General features: G+C 30.3%; 1 protein-coding gene and 1 long non-coding RNA gene across 2 annotated transcripts; both read right to left on the bottom strand.

The window, feature by feature from the left end:
- Positions 1-3,754: 3,754 nt before the first annotated feature.
- On the bottom strand, positions 3,755-7,448 carry LOC140008013 (uncharacterized). The gene is made up of 3 exons (XM_072051664.1): positions 7,091-7,448; positions 5,663-5,892; positions 3,755-4,315 (listed from the first exon to the last, which is right to left on the bottom strand). Exons 1-3 carry the CDS (start codon positions 7,446-7,448, stop codon positions 4,037-4,039), a joined length of 867 nt encoding a protein of 288 aa, XP_071907765.1. The 3' UTR covers positions 3,755-4,036.
- Positions 7,449-19,128: 11,680 nt separating this feature from the next.
- On the bottom strand, positions 19,129-19,906 carry LOC140008169 (uncharacterized). The gene is made up of 3 exons (XR_011815571.1): positions 19,704-19,906; positions 19,329-19,627; positions 19,129-19,237 (listed from the first exon to the last, which is right to left on the bottom strand). It is a non-coding gene; the product is annotated as an uncharacterized lncRNA (long non-coding RNA).
- Between the last annotated feature and the right edge of the window lie 360 nt (positions 19,907-20,266).

Below are 20,266 nucleotides of genomic sequence, written 5' to 3'. Positions count from 1 at the left end.
TTTACTGGTGTGTCTTGTTGGTACCTCACGAGCATAAACTCACCCTCGTTACTTTGTTTTCCTTACAGGGATCGTTTTGGAACCGTATTAAAGAAATGGGTTGAGCTAGTTAGGCATTTTGTTCTTTTGCATAGCTCCTCGTTTTTGGAGAAATCTTAACTGTAACCAATCATACATTCTCTTTTGATTTGTACTTGTAATCCTATACCTTTGAGAAGGTGTTTTGTTATGTTATATAATGTATAGTTTACATGATATGTTCCTACACTTTGAGTGATGATAAGCTCTGTGTATGTTGGTTGGACTTTCGTACAAATACGAAGTTGCAAAAGAGGAAAACACTTGGCCCAGTGCTGTTCATCCGTGCGAATTTTGTTTCTTCGTTTCCATGTCCAGTTCCACGTTCGAAGGCTGTAGTCTCCTTCATGATGATATCCCTAGTGTGTGAATGATTTATTAAGCTTCAATAATTCGTTTTCTTGGATTTCTCTTGCGAGTTAAATTACTAGTGCATGTTTCGTCTCCGTAGTCCTGGTGAGAGTTGGGCAGGCGGTCCGCCGAACCCTTTGGTTCGCCTTAGGGTAAGGTGGGGCCGTCACACTATCTCTAGTCAAAATACAATTTGAGATAATGTTATTACTTTCTAAAATAATCAGAAAGCAATTTTATCATCTTCTCCTCCTCGGCCAAGGTATTATCTCTTTATTTAAGTCAAATAACCTTATTTCTCATGAACTTTCTCCTATTGTTCTTGACTCCAGGGATCTGTTGACTACATTCTAGCAGTTATGGTTCAAGTAGTTATTTTTTCATGTAATATGATTTGGAATCCAACTTGTGTTTATTTTAATTGGAAATTTTATGATTGTAAAATTTATTAACTTAGAATTTTGTACTTCATTGAAACTAAAAAAAAAAATTAATCATGCTACATAGTACTAAGACGTCATTTGCACTCTATTTGCTTTCCATGTTATGATCTCGTTCTTGTATTATACTGTTTATATATTTTCAAATACAAAAAATTTGCTTTTTTATGCTACCTAAAAGAATTTGTAGTGAATCTTGATGAGTTTAAATGCTTTAACTACAGCACCATTTTGATTGTGTATTAATTCATTTACTCATAATTGTATGTTGTACAATGATAAATAATGTTTCTTGATTTGATTGAAGCAACTATTATCCATAGTTCAAACGAGTCAATTAAGTAGAGATGTTATATTGGATACTTATACAAGTAAACATTGAAAAATATCATTAAGCAGTTTCTACCTATAGTTTGCAATTCGAATTCATATGAGGAATTTCTTCTGATTTTAGTTACCATTTTCTACAATTTCAAATTTAGAAAATATTATTTGCACCAATTTTTTATAATCAAGATAGTTTCAATTCAGATCTTTAACAATTATGCAGATTTGAACTTATTTACGAGATTATAAAGAAATGTCCCTAGCAAAAAACACCAAATTTGAATAGTTTCTACAAAATTTTGAAAAAGGCCACTTAAATTTCTTATCTATCTATCATTTTTTGGCATTATTATCTTTGTAAGAAACATATGATTAAGTCGTATTATGCCCACCAGATTATATAAATAGTTAGTCAAAAATAAAATTATTTTAGATTAGATTGGATGCAAAGTGATTGATGGATAAACTTGACTTGATAATTCAGGTTGAGCTTAAGTCGAGGGATAAATCAGAAGCATTGCTTGAGGGATCTTTCACGAACATATATAGATTCGAGAGATGAAGGGTCCAATTGATACTTTAAAATGTTTTATCATCTTGGATAAGTTTTAGAAGAGACCTTTGGATACTTTTCAATTGCACTTCAAACATTTTTACATTTTCAAACTATCCTTATCTTTGCAGTTGAAATTCAAATATAACCTTTGATCACAACGGATTCTTATATAGTATAACGATAAGGATGTCTCATTGCACATTATTTTTATTGACTCACTATGTAACTTCTTATGATTTTTCTATTAAAATCACATGATAAAATCATCATACTTCAGTTCTTATACTACAAAATATTAAACAATAATTATTAATTATCTTGAATCACAAGCACCAAATTCCCGCGCATCGCGCGGGTTGTCCCTCCCTAGTGTGTGTGTGTGTATATATATATATATATATATCGAAGAGAAGTCGTTTGTGACTAAGGGTCCGTTTGGCAGGGAGTAAAATATTTTCTTCGGAAAAAGTCTTCCACTTAAAATCTTTGATAGGAAAATAGTTTCTTTTCTCTATTATTTTCTAGTGTTTGGATACTTATTTACAAAAACACCCAAGCCCGTCGTAATGATTGAGCCCATGTTACTGTGATTAACTTATTCCTCTTTTAGCATCCTTGTCAGCTTTTCTTCTATCATCATCGTCATCTATTTTCCCACATTTACATATGTTGAAGAAACCAAAATCACGCATAGACATACTGATTATCATCACCAGCCTTCACCCAAATATAGACAACTTGAACAGTCCTTTGGATCTAGATTAGTTAATCTCCAGAGATTTGAGTTTGTCAAAATTTTTTGCCTTAGCATATATCTGTGTGTGCCAGAGACAAATAGAGGACAACGAAGAAGGTGCATGCGCAGGAGGAGGAGGAGGAAGCGTGGCGACGTGATCACTTGACGTCGCTGTTTCCATTTCTTTAAGATAGGGAAAATAACTTCAGTCTCTTTTTTGCGGAAGTTATTTTATGCCATCGAGCGTAAAATCTTTTCCAAAAGATAATATTTTCCTATGTTATAATTAAACCAAACACTTGAAAATTAGGAAACATTTTCCAGAAAATGTTTTCAGTCCTAACAAACAAACCCTAAATTAATAAGAAATTACATAAGTAAATTGATTTAAAACCAATTAAATGGTTATGATTGACCACCCGCAGGACATATAAAATCTCTAATTAAGGGGAAGGGTTGTTGTAATTTTGTTTCATGCTTTCTCAATAGGAGGTAGAATTTGTTCCTTGGGATAATTGTCACGTAAGAATTTGGCATGGGAATAAATAAGACATCTTGATGGCTGCAAATAGTGAGTGTATGGCAGCGGACAATTCTTGTTAGAACTGTGCTTAAATAGGAGAAAGATAACAAGCACAAAAGCAAAGAAGAAAACAAGAAAGGGCTTCGAATCTTCTGTCCCTAAATTAGTCTCTATCCCGTCTGTCTTTTCTTTGTACAGCTGTCACGTGTCTCTAATTTTTTGATAACTCAAATTCAAACAAACTGATAATAATCAATTAACAAGTTTACTCAAATCCAATTAAACCAATTCTTCTTTGTGTAGTAGTATTTTTTTTATTAGGGTATTATATTTTGTCCTGCCCAAATGCTTAACCAGAATAATCATATAATCATAGGAAATCATACATATGATGATAGGAAATCAAATTTTGGAATGAACTTGAAAATAACTAGATATAGTCTTCATATTTTGCTGTTTGTTTTCTGTTGTAAAAGTGTGAAATTTCAGGTTGTTTCTTGATATAATGCAAATTTGATGTCCTTTCTGTGGTTTTGAAATTTCTAAGGAGTAGGTTATTCAAATCACTTAGAACTTTACCAATAAGTTTAGAATAGATAGCTAGACATTATCTTAGGCCTTACAAAAAAATAAAAATAAATACAAAGGACTTACTTGGAGAAAGACATCTTTTATTTAGCAGGACTCTGGCATCAATGGTGTTTTAGGAAACTAGAGAAATAAAAAAGAAAAAAAAAGGAACCTCAATTATAAGTGAGAATATATTAGGAAAAAAGAGATACACGATTTTATTATATAGTAACATATGTATATCTATATGTATTTTAAACAATTTGTGTACTTTTTGTATTATGATCTACACAGTTAGAAGCTAGAGTAGAATATGATGCTATTTCTGTAACCTGCACCATAGATCACCAGCAAAAACAACTAGCAGCAAGAATGACGTGATTATTGATTTTCATAATCATTTCTTCATGGAAAATCTTTTAAATAGCATCAAACTAGAGTCCATACATTAAAATTCAAAGTGAAGAGAAAATGGGAACTCCTGGGAGAGAATATCCAGCATCCACAATGAAATGATTGCCCGATACATAGCTTGAGGAGTCATGAATTAAGAACCGAACAAGTGATGTCAAAGCTGGGTCTGATGTGCCAAAGGTTCTTAATGGAACTGTTCTCTCTGCCACATTATTAATCCAGGGCTTTTTTACAAGCCCTTCGGTCAATTCAGAACTGAAAAGTCCCGGGCTTATTGAGTTCACCCTGATTTTGTACTCTCCCAATTCCAAGGCCATTATCTGTAATTTCGTTGTATCACCATTAAATATATAAGTGATATGAAGCGGGGAAAAAAATGGCGACTTGAAGAATGAAGAGATAGAAAATGGACATGATATTGGTATATAACCTCAAATTTATTAGTGGTAAATCCTTACAATCTTTTAATCATATGAAAGATAGATATACCCCTATATTTCGTTCCAATCAAATTATAGGAGTATTTAGGACGGTTGGAAGTGTATTTATGTATTTTCACATGATTAAAAATACCAAGGGGAATTCCATCAACAGATAGGGGATTCCAATAATAACTAAAACAAACTGGCCCTGAAAGAAAAATAAAAACTTTTAAATAAAGAAAGCCATTCTTTTGGCAACGGATCTTCTGTCCTATATTCTACACTACTCTCTGTTTCACTTTTTATTATATTAATATTTCTCTTTTATAAAAAATCATATTTTAGTTTTTTTTTTTGTTTCCTTAAGTTCTAATAACTATTAATTGAGTAAAAAATAAATACAAAAATTTCAAAAGAGTGATATATAATAGAAAATTAAAAAAATACAGTAGAAAATTCATAAAAAATCTCATTTTTTATTCATTTGATTTTTTGAGTTTGTTTAATTTTGTGTATTACCTAGTTAATAGTTACTGAATTTAAGGAAATAAAAAAGAATTAAAACATAATGTTTATAAAGGAGAAATAACAATAGAATAAAAAATATGACAGAGAGTGATATAAAAAGTAGGACAGAAGATCAGTTGCGCATTCTTTTAGTCGAAAGAGTTCGAATTATGACAAAGTGAAATGATAGACTTAAAGCTGCAAACCCCAACTATATTGGGGGTGCAGACATCCGAAAGCCATATTGGAGCTGAACAAAAAAGTGGTTGTTAGCTACAAATGCAAAATGATACGTGTTCAACACAAATTTAAGAGTTAGCATCAACTTGAAAATACTTGTAGTTCTTGAAATCTTACCTCTACTCAGTGACAATAATACAATCACATGTACTGATAATGATATAAGTGTCATATAGTACCTAAGTCGTAAACTATTAAAACAAAAAAAAAAAAAAGAACGACTAGATTATGATTAGAAAACAAGAGTGAATTGATGCCCTATATACCCAAAAATAAGCATGTACACATCTTTTTTATCTTTATCAAACATTTAAAAAAAAATTAAAGAACCTATTGGAACATATTGCAAAGATGATGATAGTATAGAACAACTACAATTATACATAAAGCAAAACCTCTTCAATCTGCACGTCTTAATAAGACAAAAGTTTTTGGCAACAAAATCAGTTTTTCATGCTTAACTCATTGATGCAATTAATTAAATCATATTAATCATACCCTTGTCATGGAGTCCATGCCGGCTTTTGAAGAACTATAGGCAACAGCACCGCGCAATTGCGCTCGGTTCAGCCCAGAAACTGATGAAACATTAACAATACAGCCACATCTGCATGCCTCACGCATATGCCTACCAACATACTTGGACACTAGCCAAGCTCCAGTCAGGTTTGTTCTCACAGTAGAATTCCATTCATTTTCAGTAAGATCCAGAGATGAACTTATGGAACCTGTTATAGACAAGGAAGCATCAAAATTAGAAAGATTACCAGTCTATATGAGGATTTAGAGAGCCAGCTACTTAATTAAAACCTGTCTGTTTCTTATTCAACTTAGGTAGAAGAAGATGTGTTCTGCAATTCTGTTAAACTAGTTTTTTGTTTTTTTCTAATAAATAAAAATGCAGTCATTTGATTGATTTAAAAATCTACACTAATAACAGCAGATACATGCATTAGATGTTCCAAATTGAATGGATCTCTTTCCAATGCATCAGTTACAGCAAATGGAATGGACCTCTTTCTAGACTGAAAAAATTTAAAAAGTAGAACTCTTGAAAGAATAAAGGTCTTAGATTCTAAACCACTTTTTCCTCTCTGTTTATTAAATTTCACCCCTTTCCTGCTAGAAAATTTTTTTTTTTTTTAAAAAAAGTTGATAACTAGCATAGTTATTAAAACCAACCCATACATCAATCCAGCAGGAGGACTGGGTTGGCAGGTTAGTGACTTGACCGGTGGGTCACTGGTTGAACCTTTGAGTCACACTATATAATAAAAAATACATATTATAATTAAATAAATATATAAATTATAATATAAGTTTAAAAATTTTTAAATGTTAACAACTCATAACCTATTCAGATTTCATAGTTCATACACACAAGCCATGCCTATATGTGTTTCTTAGTTCATGAATAATATTAATATTATACACAAATATAAATGATAAATGTAAGTGTCAAAGAAAGAAAGAAACTCTAATTTCCAAATCCTTTTTCAATCTTTCTCATCTAATTGTCGAGAAGATGACAATGCCCATAGTGGTATGACCGGTCAAACTAAAAAATTGGGTTAAAAGGTAATTTTTTAAAAAAATTCCAAAATCCGTTGAATTCATCAAAAACCGCCGAGTTTAGCAAGTCACCGATTCGACCGTTCAATTCAAACGGTAATCATCTACAATTTCGATCCAATTGCTAAACCGGTTCGGTTCCATTACAAGTCCACCAATTTAACCAATTCAACTATTGGATTGGGTCGGGTTTAATAACTATGATAACTTGGATAAATTTGACTTAATATTCGTGTGTCCTTTTTTAGTGATTTTGGAATTTTCTGTTGCATTATAGATGGCATCACCTTTACCTAGTGACTGTCGTGCATGGCATGGCCATAATTCAAATAGTATATAACATAACTTGCATACCTCTTACACCAGCATTGTTAACCAAAGCATCAATATGTCCAAATGCATTCCAAGCCCTTTGTACCGAAGTTTCAATGGTGGAGGCATCAGCTGTGACATCAAGTTCAACCGCCACAGCTCGAGTAGAATTAGGATCCAACTCAACCGGAGATGACCTGCTTGGAGAGGGAAATAGCTGGTTGATTTCGTCACAGAGAGACTTAAGCCGCTCAAGTCTACGGGCAGCCGCCACTACCTTGCAACCGGCCTTGGCGAGGTCTAGGCAAAATTCTTTGCCAAGCCCAGAAGATGCACCTGTGACAAAAACAATTTTGCCATCCAAGTGACTCCATGGTTCAAACTGGACGCGGTCTCCCATTGTTGCTTGATGCTTGTCTTGTTAAATTCCTGGTGGTCCATTATATAGAATGTGTGAACGTAGTTTCTTGGTACTAGCAAGACTTCGACACGTTTCTCATACTTGCAGCACATGCATCATATGTTTGGGTTTTTTTCGTTTCTGAGTCACATTAGAAATAAGTGTCTGGATTGGGTAAAGATCAGGAATTCAATCACTACTTGACTTGGTATCTTTAGTTAGACATCAATGACAATAGATGCACTCACCACAAGTTTGAAACCACACCTGTGAGAGTAGAAGCGATGGATTGGATGGCACAAGTAGTGTAGGTGAGAAATCCATATTCAAAACTTTTCACTTACGCTTGAAAAAAAAAAATCACCTGTGACTTTGGAGCTGTTGCTGGATAACTATAAGGGATAATTTCAGAAACCTCCCCTGAGGTTTCTGACAGTCTCACTCACCTCACCAGAATTTTGCAAAATATCAGATACCTCCCCTGAACTTATAGTTGGAGTAACAAGATCAGCCCATGTCAGAAAAATGAGCATTAAAAAAAATATTTTGAGGAGATGATATTTGTGTTCCACATATGCCCTTTTTGCTTATCCACAACTTGAGCTAAAGCAAAAGCAAAAAAAAAAAAAAAAAAAAAAAAAAAAAGTACTAAGTTGAACCAAATAGAGACAAATGCAGATGGCTTCTTCAAGCAATGTTACAATGCTATTTATATTTTTTTTTGTTTTAGCTATAAGACATTAATTTAGCTAATATGATCATTCAATTAATTGAAACATACTTCTGGTGATATAAAAAAAAGTATAGTTTTATAATTTGAGTGATTAAAAGTATGAATTTTTATTATTTAAGTCATAAAAAAATATTATTTGAGTGATTAAAAGTATAAATTTTTAGTGATTAAAAGTATAAATTTTTATTATTTAAGTCATAAAAAATATTATTTGAGTGATTAAAAGTATAAATTTTTACTAGTTAAGTCACAAAAAAATTTTCACTATTTGGTTAATTGAGTGAATGGCAATTGCAGTTAAATAAATAGTGTAACAATCAAATAACCAAATTCTCAATAGTTTAATAACTCTTTTTGCGATTTTCTCTATGGAAAATGAAATGAAGTAGCAAGATACTTCATTTCATTTAGTGCTAGATAATTTAGTTGAGATTTTTTTTTTAAAAAAATAATTCACACTGTAATTAGTTGAATTTATTCAACAAGCTTCATTTGAATACCAGAATTTGGGTAGATCTGATTTTCAAAAAATTCAATAACCCAAATTGTGTCGCATCACTTTTATGAGATGATGTAATATATAATTTACGTCATTGAATTTTTGAAAACCAAATTTACCCAAATATAAGTAATGAGTTACACTACATAATTGTCTTACAAAAAAAAAAAAAAAACATGATCCCCATGACTTCAGAGAAAGGTAACACTAGTGCTAAACTCTTCATTGATGATTGTACTACGAATAAAAAGTATAAAGTGGAATAGAAGGTATATCATAAGTTATATCAAAAGTTATATCTCTATTACTCATTTAACTAATTCTGTCAAAATAGCTTCAAAATATATCATAAGTGATGAGGGTATATCTGTCAATTCATCATCAATGATATCACAAATAGGGCCCAATAATCTGACAAGGGAGGTATCTGATATTTTGCAAAATTCAGGGGAAGTGAGTGAGACTATCAGAAACCTCCAGGGGAGGTTTCTGAAATTATCCCTAACTATAAAGGAGAAATAGCTCTATCAAAAATAGTTGTTGCAAGCAATGAAGATGATCGAATAATTGAGACATTTTTCCTTATTTCATTTCAATTTCAATAAAAAAAATCATGCTTCTTTTCTTTTATTTAATATGTTTAGGAACATTCAACAATGTGACTTTCTTTCATAAAATTTGTATAGCTTTTTGTTTTCCTTGTTGATAATAATAAAATAAAAATCTTATTTTCTATATTTATTTTATTTTTTTCGTTATTCTAAATCCATTGCCATATCACTTTAGCATAAATTTTTTAACTATATAACTAAAAGGAAAACAGAACCGGAATCATAAAGATTCTTAACCTTAACCAGGAGGAGCCAAAACCAAACACGGAAAGGTAAGACGAGAAATTTACACATAGTACTAGTACGAGAAATTTAGTGGAATTTATGGAACGCTGGTCAATTAGTCACTATATTTGAGAGGCTGATATGGACCAAGGGCTTGATAGCTACTGATAACGTACTCAAAAAGGCAAGACGACACCGTTTGATCATGAAGGTGGACCTAGACCTAAAGGTTGGGAGTTGGGACTTGGATTTTTGCTCCACAGACATTCGCATGTGATGATAATCAACTTACCAAAAGTAGACAGCCTATCACCGCAGATCTAAATAGTGCTTTTACATTGGAGTTTTTGGGAGAAAAAGTTTTCAAAAGCTGCAATGCAATTCAAACAGGTTCTTGCAATTTTTTAGAATTTTTATATTAAAATATACCATAGTGATGTGTTGTATGTAAAATAAGAAATATAATTAAAAAATATTTAAAAGAAATATCTTCAAAATTTTTTTGCCTAACAAGTGGCAATCTAGATGCGAATTTGTGATGTGATGTATATGTGATAAAAAAAGTAATTAAAATGTGTCAAAAGAATATTTAAAAATATTTTGTAAAATATTTGCTATCCAAATGGGATGTAACATGTAACAAATAGATATAATAAGACAATAACATACGAAAAATATTATAAAAATAATCAGACTTAATACATACTATCAACTGTATGATAAATTGACAAAGAATCCCAATTAGCCCAAATATACTATCTGTTTCTAATTATTGAGACAATCAAGTGATAAAATTATCATACTTCTTCTCATCCTCATGACTATCTCGCCATGTATCATTATTTCTAAAACTCCACATGTAATGAAAAACTCGCAACCATCAGAGTCTTCTGGAAGTAGATTCCTTTGTTTCTTTGGAACACATACCACACTACCTAAAAAACATAATTTGAATCTAACAACCATTTGGGATGAAATATCAACCGTTGGAGTTGTGAGAATATCTCCATTGGTTCATGTCTAAAATTGACATTGGGCTCTACCATTTTCATGACCCTTGAATCATTTGTCTAGATTCACCGTCAAGTATCTCTATACTTTTTAGTTTCTCATATTCTACCTTTAATGCTTCTTGTCAAGGAAAAGTCTGAAGTAACGAGCGTTATGGTAACGAAACTGTTTTTACCTGATATAACAGGTAAAAATATTTTTAGCGACCATTTGATTACCTGTTGTACTGGTCATCTAAATAAAATAGTACCTAAAAATATGGTTAGTAAGTTTTACATTAAAAATAGTAAGTTTACTCAAGAAATTAGTAACTTTTATGTCTCAAAAAGTAAATTTGAATAAACATGGAACTTACTTTTTTTTTTGAAATAAATAACTACTCTATATCTGAAACTTACTTTTCGGAGAGTAAGTTTAGTTCAAATAATAGTAAGTTTTTATAGATTAATAGTAAATCTTGTTGATAGAATAGTAAATATGGTTAATCATCAAAACTTACTAGTTTGTGGCATAAATTTACTATATTACTTAAAGAAACTTATATGAAACAAGTATTAGGAAGTTTATTTGAAATAATGCTAAGATTTTTTATTAATAATTGAAGCTTAGTATTATAGTTAGTAATTACTCGTAATGTAAATGTATGATACACAATTGTACGTATCATTTATAAATATTATATGTTTTAAGCATTTTAAATATACTATGAAAACTTGTTTTTTTGCATATGACCTTATAAAATATGTAAGAATAATTTGTCATATTATAAATTTTGAATTATTTTTGAATTTGTGAAAGGTTAGAAAATTTGGATGACAGTAACAACAAATCTTTCGAGTTATATATAGAATTGCACTTATCTATACATCACAATTTCCATATATGGACACCTATGAATATAATAAAATGGTACGCAATTTTCATATATTAATGCCTATGAATTTAATAAAATGGTAAAATCTTAATAAATTTATTTTCTGGGTCACAAGTATAAAAATTAAAGTTGTATTAACGTAGCATAATCTTTGAAAATTATAGTAAAATTACCCATATGTTAAGTTATGTGACTTTCAAACATACGTTGTATCATTTACATTATGGATTTGTATCCATATGTTTTCTATCAAACTCTTTTTTTATTGGCAAATGGTAAGTAAATTATTATAAAAGGTCATTTTATAATAATCATAAGTTTTTATAGATGAATTTTATGTAAACTGTTAAAATTATGAATTCACAAATGACTAAATCTGACTACTTTATGGCATATATTTGTCTAAATGACTAAAAAATTACTGTAATCATGTGCACGTTGATTGTTGAGTTGAAATTTCCTTTATTACTAGTACAAGTTCTTCTAATTAAAGCAAAATAAAATCAAATATCTTTTCCTTTTGTATGCAGTAGTTATGCTTAATAGAAAATTATTAAACCAATTTTACAATACATAATTTCTCCTAAAATTAGTAACATTTTCCATGACCTCTAACCTTGTCAATAATACTAACCACCGACATGTAGATAATCTTAAAAGCAAAAGCCATCAATATGACAAAAAAAAGAACGTTTTCATGCTGAACGAAAAAAATTGCAATTCTATATAGAATCGAAGAAATTCATCATGAATGAAAATGAATTGCAAAGTTATCACATTTCTAATTTCATATGCATCCAGAATTAGTTTAGAAGAACTTTCCTTTTTCACACTAAAGAACCAATCACAGTCTCTACGTCTCTTTTATTTTTTGTTTAACCATTAAATGGGGGGGTCAAAGTTGTTAGTAGTAAAATACTAAATAAATTTAATTCCATTTCAAACTCTAGTTAATTCTATACTAATATTTTACACCACAATCAATTGAACACCAATTTCCTTTTTTTTAAGTAGCTATTATTTATTTTATTACTTAGGTTAAATATTTAGATATAAAATAATAGCAATAAAATGCCCATCCTCGGATCAATGGAACCGCAATGATTGCTAATAAAACTAATATTGCATTGATAAAAATTAGTCTACAGAATGAAAAGTCAATGGCAACAATTGCTAAAATATAGCAATTTTTAATTATGGGAAAATAAACAACTAAGTTCCCAAAATATTTCACTTTTATTGTTTAAAAAATCTAAACTTGTTGACTAAATTCAAAATAGTTCTATTGTCAAAAATATTTTTTCTCAAATTAACTTTCATGATTAGATGTGAGATACAAATATGGTAAAATATCCCTCATACATATGTCATGGATATTTCAGACTTTTAGTAAAAAAAAAAATTGTTGTTAAAATAACATTGTATCATAGTGTACTAATTATTTTAGGACCATTTTATACATGAACTAAATTTAATTTAAATTATACAATAGATTATATATGCATGTGATTTTCATTTATAATTATTGGATCCTATTCTTATGAACAATTTCCCAAGGAAAAAAATCCAGATCATACCGATTTTCTTATATTAAATGTTATACTAATTTTATCATTTTTATTATTATATTATTTCTCATTTCGTTTAGGCTTTTACTCTTATTATTTCTTGTGACTCAGACGTAAATTTATTACAACTTTATCATCTTATTATATTCATAGGTGTTCATTTATAAAAATTTTGATATATAAACAAGTAATATTCTATATATAACTAGGAAGATTTGTTGTTATTGTTATCCAAACTTTCAAACTTTTCAAAAATTGAAAATGATTAAAAACTTAATACGACAAAATTTTATTACATATTTTACGAGATTATGTGAAAAGTCAAACTATTTTTCATAGTATTTTAAAATATGTAAACAAATTGTTTTTAAATGATAACTATAATCATGTATTATACAGGTATATTATGAGTACTTACTAACTAAGGTACTAAGAATTAATCATTAATAAAACATTTTATCATTATTTCAAATAAATTCCCTAATACTAGTTTGAAATATGTTTTAAGTAATATAGTGCATGTGTCTCATAAATCAGTAAGTTTTGATTATTAATCAATTTTACCATGTTATCAGTAAGAATTACTATTTATGTATAAAAACTTACTATTACTTGAATTAAACTTACACTCTAAAAAGTAAGTTTGTGATATAAAGTAGTAATTTATTTATTTAAAAAGTAAGTTTAATATTTATTCCAATTTACATTTTGAAGTATAAAATTTACTAATTTATTACTGTTAACTTACTATTTTAGATGGGAAACTTACTTTCTTATCTTTAAGTGTTATCCTATTTAGGTGGATAGGCCTATCAAATAGTCAAATGGCCGCTAAAAGTAAATCGAAAATGGTCATATAAGTGTTATCCTATTTATGTCTCAAAAAGTAAATCGAAATAAAAATGAAAGCTACTTTTTTTTAACAATAAATTATTACTCTATATTCGAAACTTAGTTTTTAGAGAGTAAGTTTAGTTCAAATAATAGTAAGTTTTTATAGATTAATAGTAAATCTTGTTGATAGAATAGTAAATTTGGTTAATCATCAAAACTTACTAGTTTGTGGGATAAATTTACTATTTTACTTAAAGAAACTTATATGAAACAAGAATTAGGAAGTTTATTTAAACTAGTACTACGATTTTTTTATTAATGATTGAAACTTAATATTATAGTTAGTAGTTGTTGATAACGTAAATGTATAATACATGATTGTATGTTTCATTCATAAATGTTTTGTGTTTTAAGCATTCTAATAAATGTATGTATCATTTATAAATATTATGTGTTTTAATAAATTTGTTTTCTAGGTCACAAGTATAAAAGGTAAAGTTGTACTAATGTCACGTAATCTTTTAAAATTATAGTAAATTTACCCATATATTAAGTTTCATGAGTTTCAAATATATTTTGTATCATCCACAATATGGATTTATATGCACATTTTTTTATCAAACTTACTTTTAATTGGCAAATAGTATGTAAATTATTATAAAATGTCATTTTATAATAATCATAATTTTTATAGGTTAATGGTATATAAACTGCTAAAATTGCCAATTTATAAATGATCAAATCTTACTACTTTATGGCATATATTAGTCTAATCAACTAAAAAAATTACCGTAATTAAGTGTACATTGGTTGTTGATTTGAAATTTGCACCACTTTCACTATTTCGTTATTACTACCACAAGTTTTTCTAATCAAAGTAAAACAAAGTCAAATATCTTTTTCTTTTGTGTGGAGTATTTATGTTTAGTAAAAAATTAGTAAACCGTGATTACATTTCATAATTTGTAATGAAATTAGTAACGTTTTCCAAATACATTGGAATAATTTGTAAAATATATTATTTTTTTTACCAATATAATTGGGGGTGGCAATCGGGTCCAAATCGGATTGGTGGGTCGGGTTGAGACCGGGTATAATAGAAAACTCGCTGACCTACCAACCCGAAATGGGTTACCTAACCTACCAACCCGAAATGGGTTAGGATATCTGACTCGAATAAAAAAAATTTTTGGGTTGACGGGCCGACCCGAATGACCCGAAACTTAATTTTAATTTATTAATTTACCACTGTAATTTCTAATAAAACCAATTTTGCACAAGACTAATTACATAATCAAGTAATAAAAATTTAAATAAATAATTCCAAACCGAATCTAAAATAAATTAAAACACTGTAAAAGTATTTTATCTCAAAATAAATATAAAATAAATTAAAACAGTATAAAAGTAAAAAATAATATAATACATTATTTGTCCAAATATAATAATTTCAATTTCACACAAGTTAAATAAATTCATTTAGGATTAAATGATTAATGCCTTTGGAAAAAAAGAATAACTTAGGAAAGTTAGATAACATAATTTTTAATTTGTAAACAGGTTATCGAGTCTTATCAAATCACCCACGGATTGACCCGACTTCAACCCGTTTTGTTTTCGGGTTAATCGGATTCAGCTTGATTCTGACCCGAACCCGCGAAACCTCAATCTGAACCCATTAATTTCATGTTAAGTTTGTGTTGTATTTTTAGGTCCTGTCGGAAATTGCCACCCCTAAATGTAATCAGAAGAAATTTGCAGTATTACAAAGCAAATGGGAAGAAAGGATGATGGCAAAACTATAAATGTGAGCAACTATATACATATAACAACATGAGTTTAGGTTTGATTTGTTCAAAACATCGGTAATTTATTCGTTAGTAGATATAAAATGCATATTATTTTTCTACAAATGGAAAATACAATTTCATATATACTAACCATTAACAGAATATGTAGATTGAAGACAAGGTATATAATATGGTTGTTTCATTTCAAATGATACATTTAACATATTACATCTTTATGATACTTGTTTGAAATAATTTTTACGTTTCATATGGTTTATTAAACAGCTTGCAGGGCAAGAAAGAATATTAGATGAAGAGTATATATTGCAGCAGTTTTCCAGTGATAAAGCGAGAATCCTGGACTACATATTTAACGAAAAATATAATCAGCAGTAATATATTGAAGGACAATAGTGGATTTTTCATAACAACTATTTTAGCATTATCATTGTTATTAATTGTAGACTCAATTAACAATTATTTGCAGCGAACCAATTGTGCACATTGGACAGGAGTTTGCCTCAAGGAGTGATCTGGCATGCTTGAAACCGAGATCCTGGCTTACTGAAAGTGTGAGTTTTCTAATGCTTAAAAACTTGATTTTTTAAGGTAGATATACTATCCAACATATGTTGATTGTAAGGGATAGAGGTGAATTGTAATGTGCTTGCAGCCAATCAATCTTGTTGCAAACATGCTTCGGTTAGACTCTGAGCAGGACCATCAAGATCAAACATATAACATATGGTACATGCCAACTTTCTTCACGGTATGTTGACATATCATTAAAGGATTATGGTTGTCATTAATGCATATGTTTTTGAAAATTTTATAATTTCGGTAAAATTGTGCAGTGCAAATTACAAAATGCCAAACCTGACCTTACAACTACTTCAATATATTTTGATCCTGATAGATATGGAGGAAACATTGAGATGTGTGAGAAGATTCGTTAAATAATGTTTAAAATTTATGCATTTTTCTTGGGTTTTAAACTAATTTTAGTTAAGTAATTATCTTCCTAAACTATACATGTTCTTGCAGATATTTGTGCCAACAAATGAAAATAACCAACATTGGTATTGCACACTAGTTGACTTTGTTAAAAAGAAAGTTTACATACTGGATTCGTTGCCTAATTCAACAAAGCAACGAGGTGTTGTGGTTAGGAAGTTAGTAAGTATCCTTTTAAGTTGTGTAGCAAATAATGATATGGGCATTTTGTGTTACAATCGGGATTTTATTTTTGGATAATAGGTGCAAGATCTTGATACTATACTACAACACAAATTTGGGGATAAGTACAAGTTTCAGGCATCGTCATTTGAATTTGACAAATCTCCTAACATTCCTAAACAGCCGAATGGGTAACTTTCATTAATGATGTTATTGTGCAGTGCATTGGAATCTCTTTTTTCATTTATTGTGATGATTGGTTTACATGCAGCAATGATTGTGGTGTATATGTTATTAATTTCATGAAGTCAGCTAAAGTGGAACAAATGAGTTCAATCATGGTATAGTTTTATAATTTAATATGAGTTTTTTGTGGTGAATAATTTTAAATGTCAATAAACTGTTATCTTTACTTGCATGGTTAACTCTCTAATTCTATTATGGTGTCATGAATTTTCAGTTTCAATCCGAGACTGAACGTTTTAACATTGCAATGGAATTGGTCCTACACCCTAAGAATGCATGGGGATTTCTTCTACAAGATCATTTGCAGAGAAGATGAACAATGAAAGTATTCATAGTTGGGAAAAATTCTAATTTATCTTTGCTATTTCTAGCTGAATAAGGCAGAAGAACGTATTTAATAAGGAGTATCGTATTTAGTAAGTATGTGCTCATAATTGTGTTATGAGCACTTTCATAACTGTTATTCTTAATAATTTAAAATGTGCTTAAAAGCCATAGAGAATCAGCAGAACGGTTGCCTCGGTAATGTGTTTGGAGTTTATCAAATTTTTTTTACTATTCAGTATTTTTTTTCCATGTTGTAACTGTACGTCTCTTATTGAGCTTTTTGTTTGAATTCATCCTTATTCATAAGAAAAGTAATTAGCTTCAAGCTGGAAATCAGAAGATAGAATATTCTCCTATCTTACTAAATGTGCTTTATATTTGAAGAGAGAAGCAGTGTTCTCTCGAGTGCATATGACAACCACTAATTTGAGCAGCTTGGTTCTTCTGTGTCCAGGGATGTAGGAATTAACTTAATATGAGGCAGGTACCTAGCTAAAAGTTTGTCCCATTATTCCTAATGCCAGATTGTCATTAAATAGAAAGGTGGATTAGTTGTTTATTCGTAGAGGAAGTTGGAAGATACTATTTGTTTGGACTTCTAGTAAGGGCTTACTGAGGAAATCGCGGCACTTAAATTCACAAAGGCCAATGCTCTCTCGTAAAACTGCCGTCAGCCTATATAGGCATTGCAACACACTTTTTTTTTTGGGTCGAAACTATACACTCGTTTAGGAGTAAAAACTTCTAATGCTCGCAGAAATAAAAAAAGAGTACGTGCTCCTACAACAGAATGGATGTTACACCGCCATTAATATGGTAAGGGCATCCTCCTGAACTTAAATCATAAATAGCAACAAACCATATGCTTGGTTTCAAACTCAAAAACTCATTTCGCAAGCTCCAGAGTTTCGAAATTCCTACTTTATGGACATAAGCAAAGCACATAAATGCCCAGGTACTTGGTTAACACAGCAAAAAACTCCAAGGGAAAGTTCATGTCGTGCTTATTTCGTAGAAGGAAATTGCAGACTATTAAGATAGCATAGCAGTCGCACCACTTCCACAACACATCTTCAAGTTTTCCGGGATCTATCCAGTTTAAAGCCAGTCCAATTTGAAGTAAACAACAAAATCCACATGCACAAGACATTTGATATGAAATTGGTATTCCAAAATAGGAGAAAACGGCTCATTTTGAGCATCAGAATGAATCTACTCACCTATTTATTTAGTACTTGGAGTGAACAAAGGTCCATCTAATTCAAATTGGCCAACAAGTCACTAGAAAATAGAATTTCACCTCCTTACATTGAAATGCAATGCTGGATTTAAAGTTTCCATGCAACGTCTTCTTCCACCTCAGGCCTTAAATATCGGAATTCTAGCCTAATTATAATGAACCGCACTTACAGCAACTAGATTAATCTGAAAGAAGCAATAGCCTGCAGAGAATCAGAGCATATCATCATAAGGAAAATCAATCATTTGATGCTTATATCGGCTTATGTCTCTATTGCCTGTCCAGGTTCATGCATGTAGTTTGAATGTTTACCACTAACAAAATAGCAACCTAAGATTTAATATCATTTACTAACTTTTAATAACTGATACTTACGCATCAAAATTAAGCTGGCACGACACTAGATATATCTATCTAGGCATGACAAGCTTACATGGCCAAGACCTGAATTTAGAGCACAAAGACTTTGGGTTCAGAAAACTGAAACAATCAAAAGGCTAGTAACTTGCTTTGAGAATTTGATCACCAGCATTAAGGGCTCTGATATCACTATCAAAAGCTTCAGTTTGAATTGAAATTTCTGGTTTACAAACCTAAGAGCACTTGGATGCTAACAATATCTGAAATTTGATCACCAAACTTTTTTCCAAGCAAGCTGAAATTATTCACATTAAAACAAGTAAACACCAGAAATTGCAAACTAAGGAGATTATGCTCAAATTTACAATCAAAACACATTAAACTACCTTCGAAGAAACTTAAATCATCCTAAAAGCTTTGAGCAAAGACAAACAAAAACATTTGTACTCTCTCAAGAATAAAATTCCTTAATGGTCTTGCCTGAAATCTGGTTCATTCACTACAAAACCATCACAAGATTTGTATTAAAAAAAAGGCCACAACAACACATAATCATAGCAAATAAGTAACATAAAACTTAGGCGTGAAGAAGGAAAAATGTACCTGAATACTTTTCGTCTCCTAACAAGTTAGTGTTTTGTACATGACTTTGGATTAATGAAGGATTGCATGCCCACATTAATGCCTATACAAATGCAAATAGAGCACCATTATATTTCATGTATTCACACAAAAATAAATAAAAGCAAGCTATACATTACCTGACCAGGAGGAATGATCTAAAACCAATTACTATCCATTAATTCCTTACTGCATCCATGCTGTGAATCTGATTGCAATAGGCCATAGGATGATCCTATCAGGTTCGAATTTACATTCTCAACATAATTGGGTGCCCCAACATGATCATAATTGTGAGTTTCATATGCATCTGTGCACACTTTAGTACATTTTCGTCTATCATGTCCAAGTGACCTGCGGGAAAAAAAATTGCCAAGCACAATCCATAAACAAAAAGTTTGAATTTATAAAGGAGTATATGAAGTGTACATATATAACTAACATTTTTGGCCTTCTAACATCAAGCCAATGAGTGGATGAAATTTAGCATTGATCATTCATATCTGGTTTTGCAAAGCTATTCTAACTGTAGAATAAGTCAATTTTAAGAGTAGATGATTACATGCAATTTTTGCATCGTCTTCGCTTTCGCTTGTGAGTAGACTGTTTTGCCTTTTGTCCCTTTGTAGCAACAATAATTGGATCACGAACATCAAAAGCACTCATCTTCATGGACTCACCCATCATATTATCCTTTTGTTTA

Source organism: Coffea arabica, chromosome 6c, assembly GCF_036785885.1.
Source record: "Coffea arabica cultivar ET-39 chromosome 6c, Coffea Arabica ET-39 HiFi, whole genome shotgun sequence".
Lineage (NCBI taxonomy): Eukaryota > Viridiplantae > Streptophyta > Magnoliopsida > Gentianales > Rubiaceae > Coffea > Coffea arabica.
This window is presented reverse-complemented; position numbering and strand designations above follow the sequence as displayed.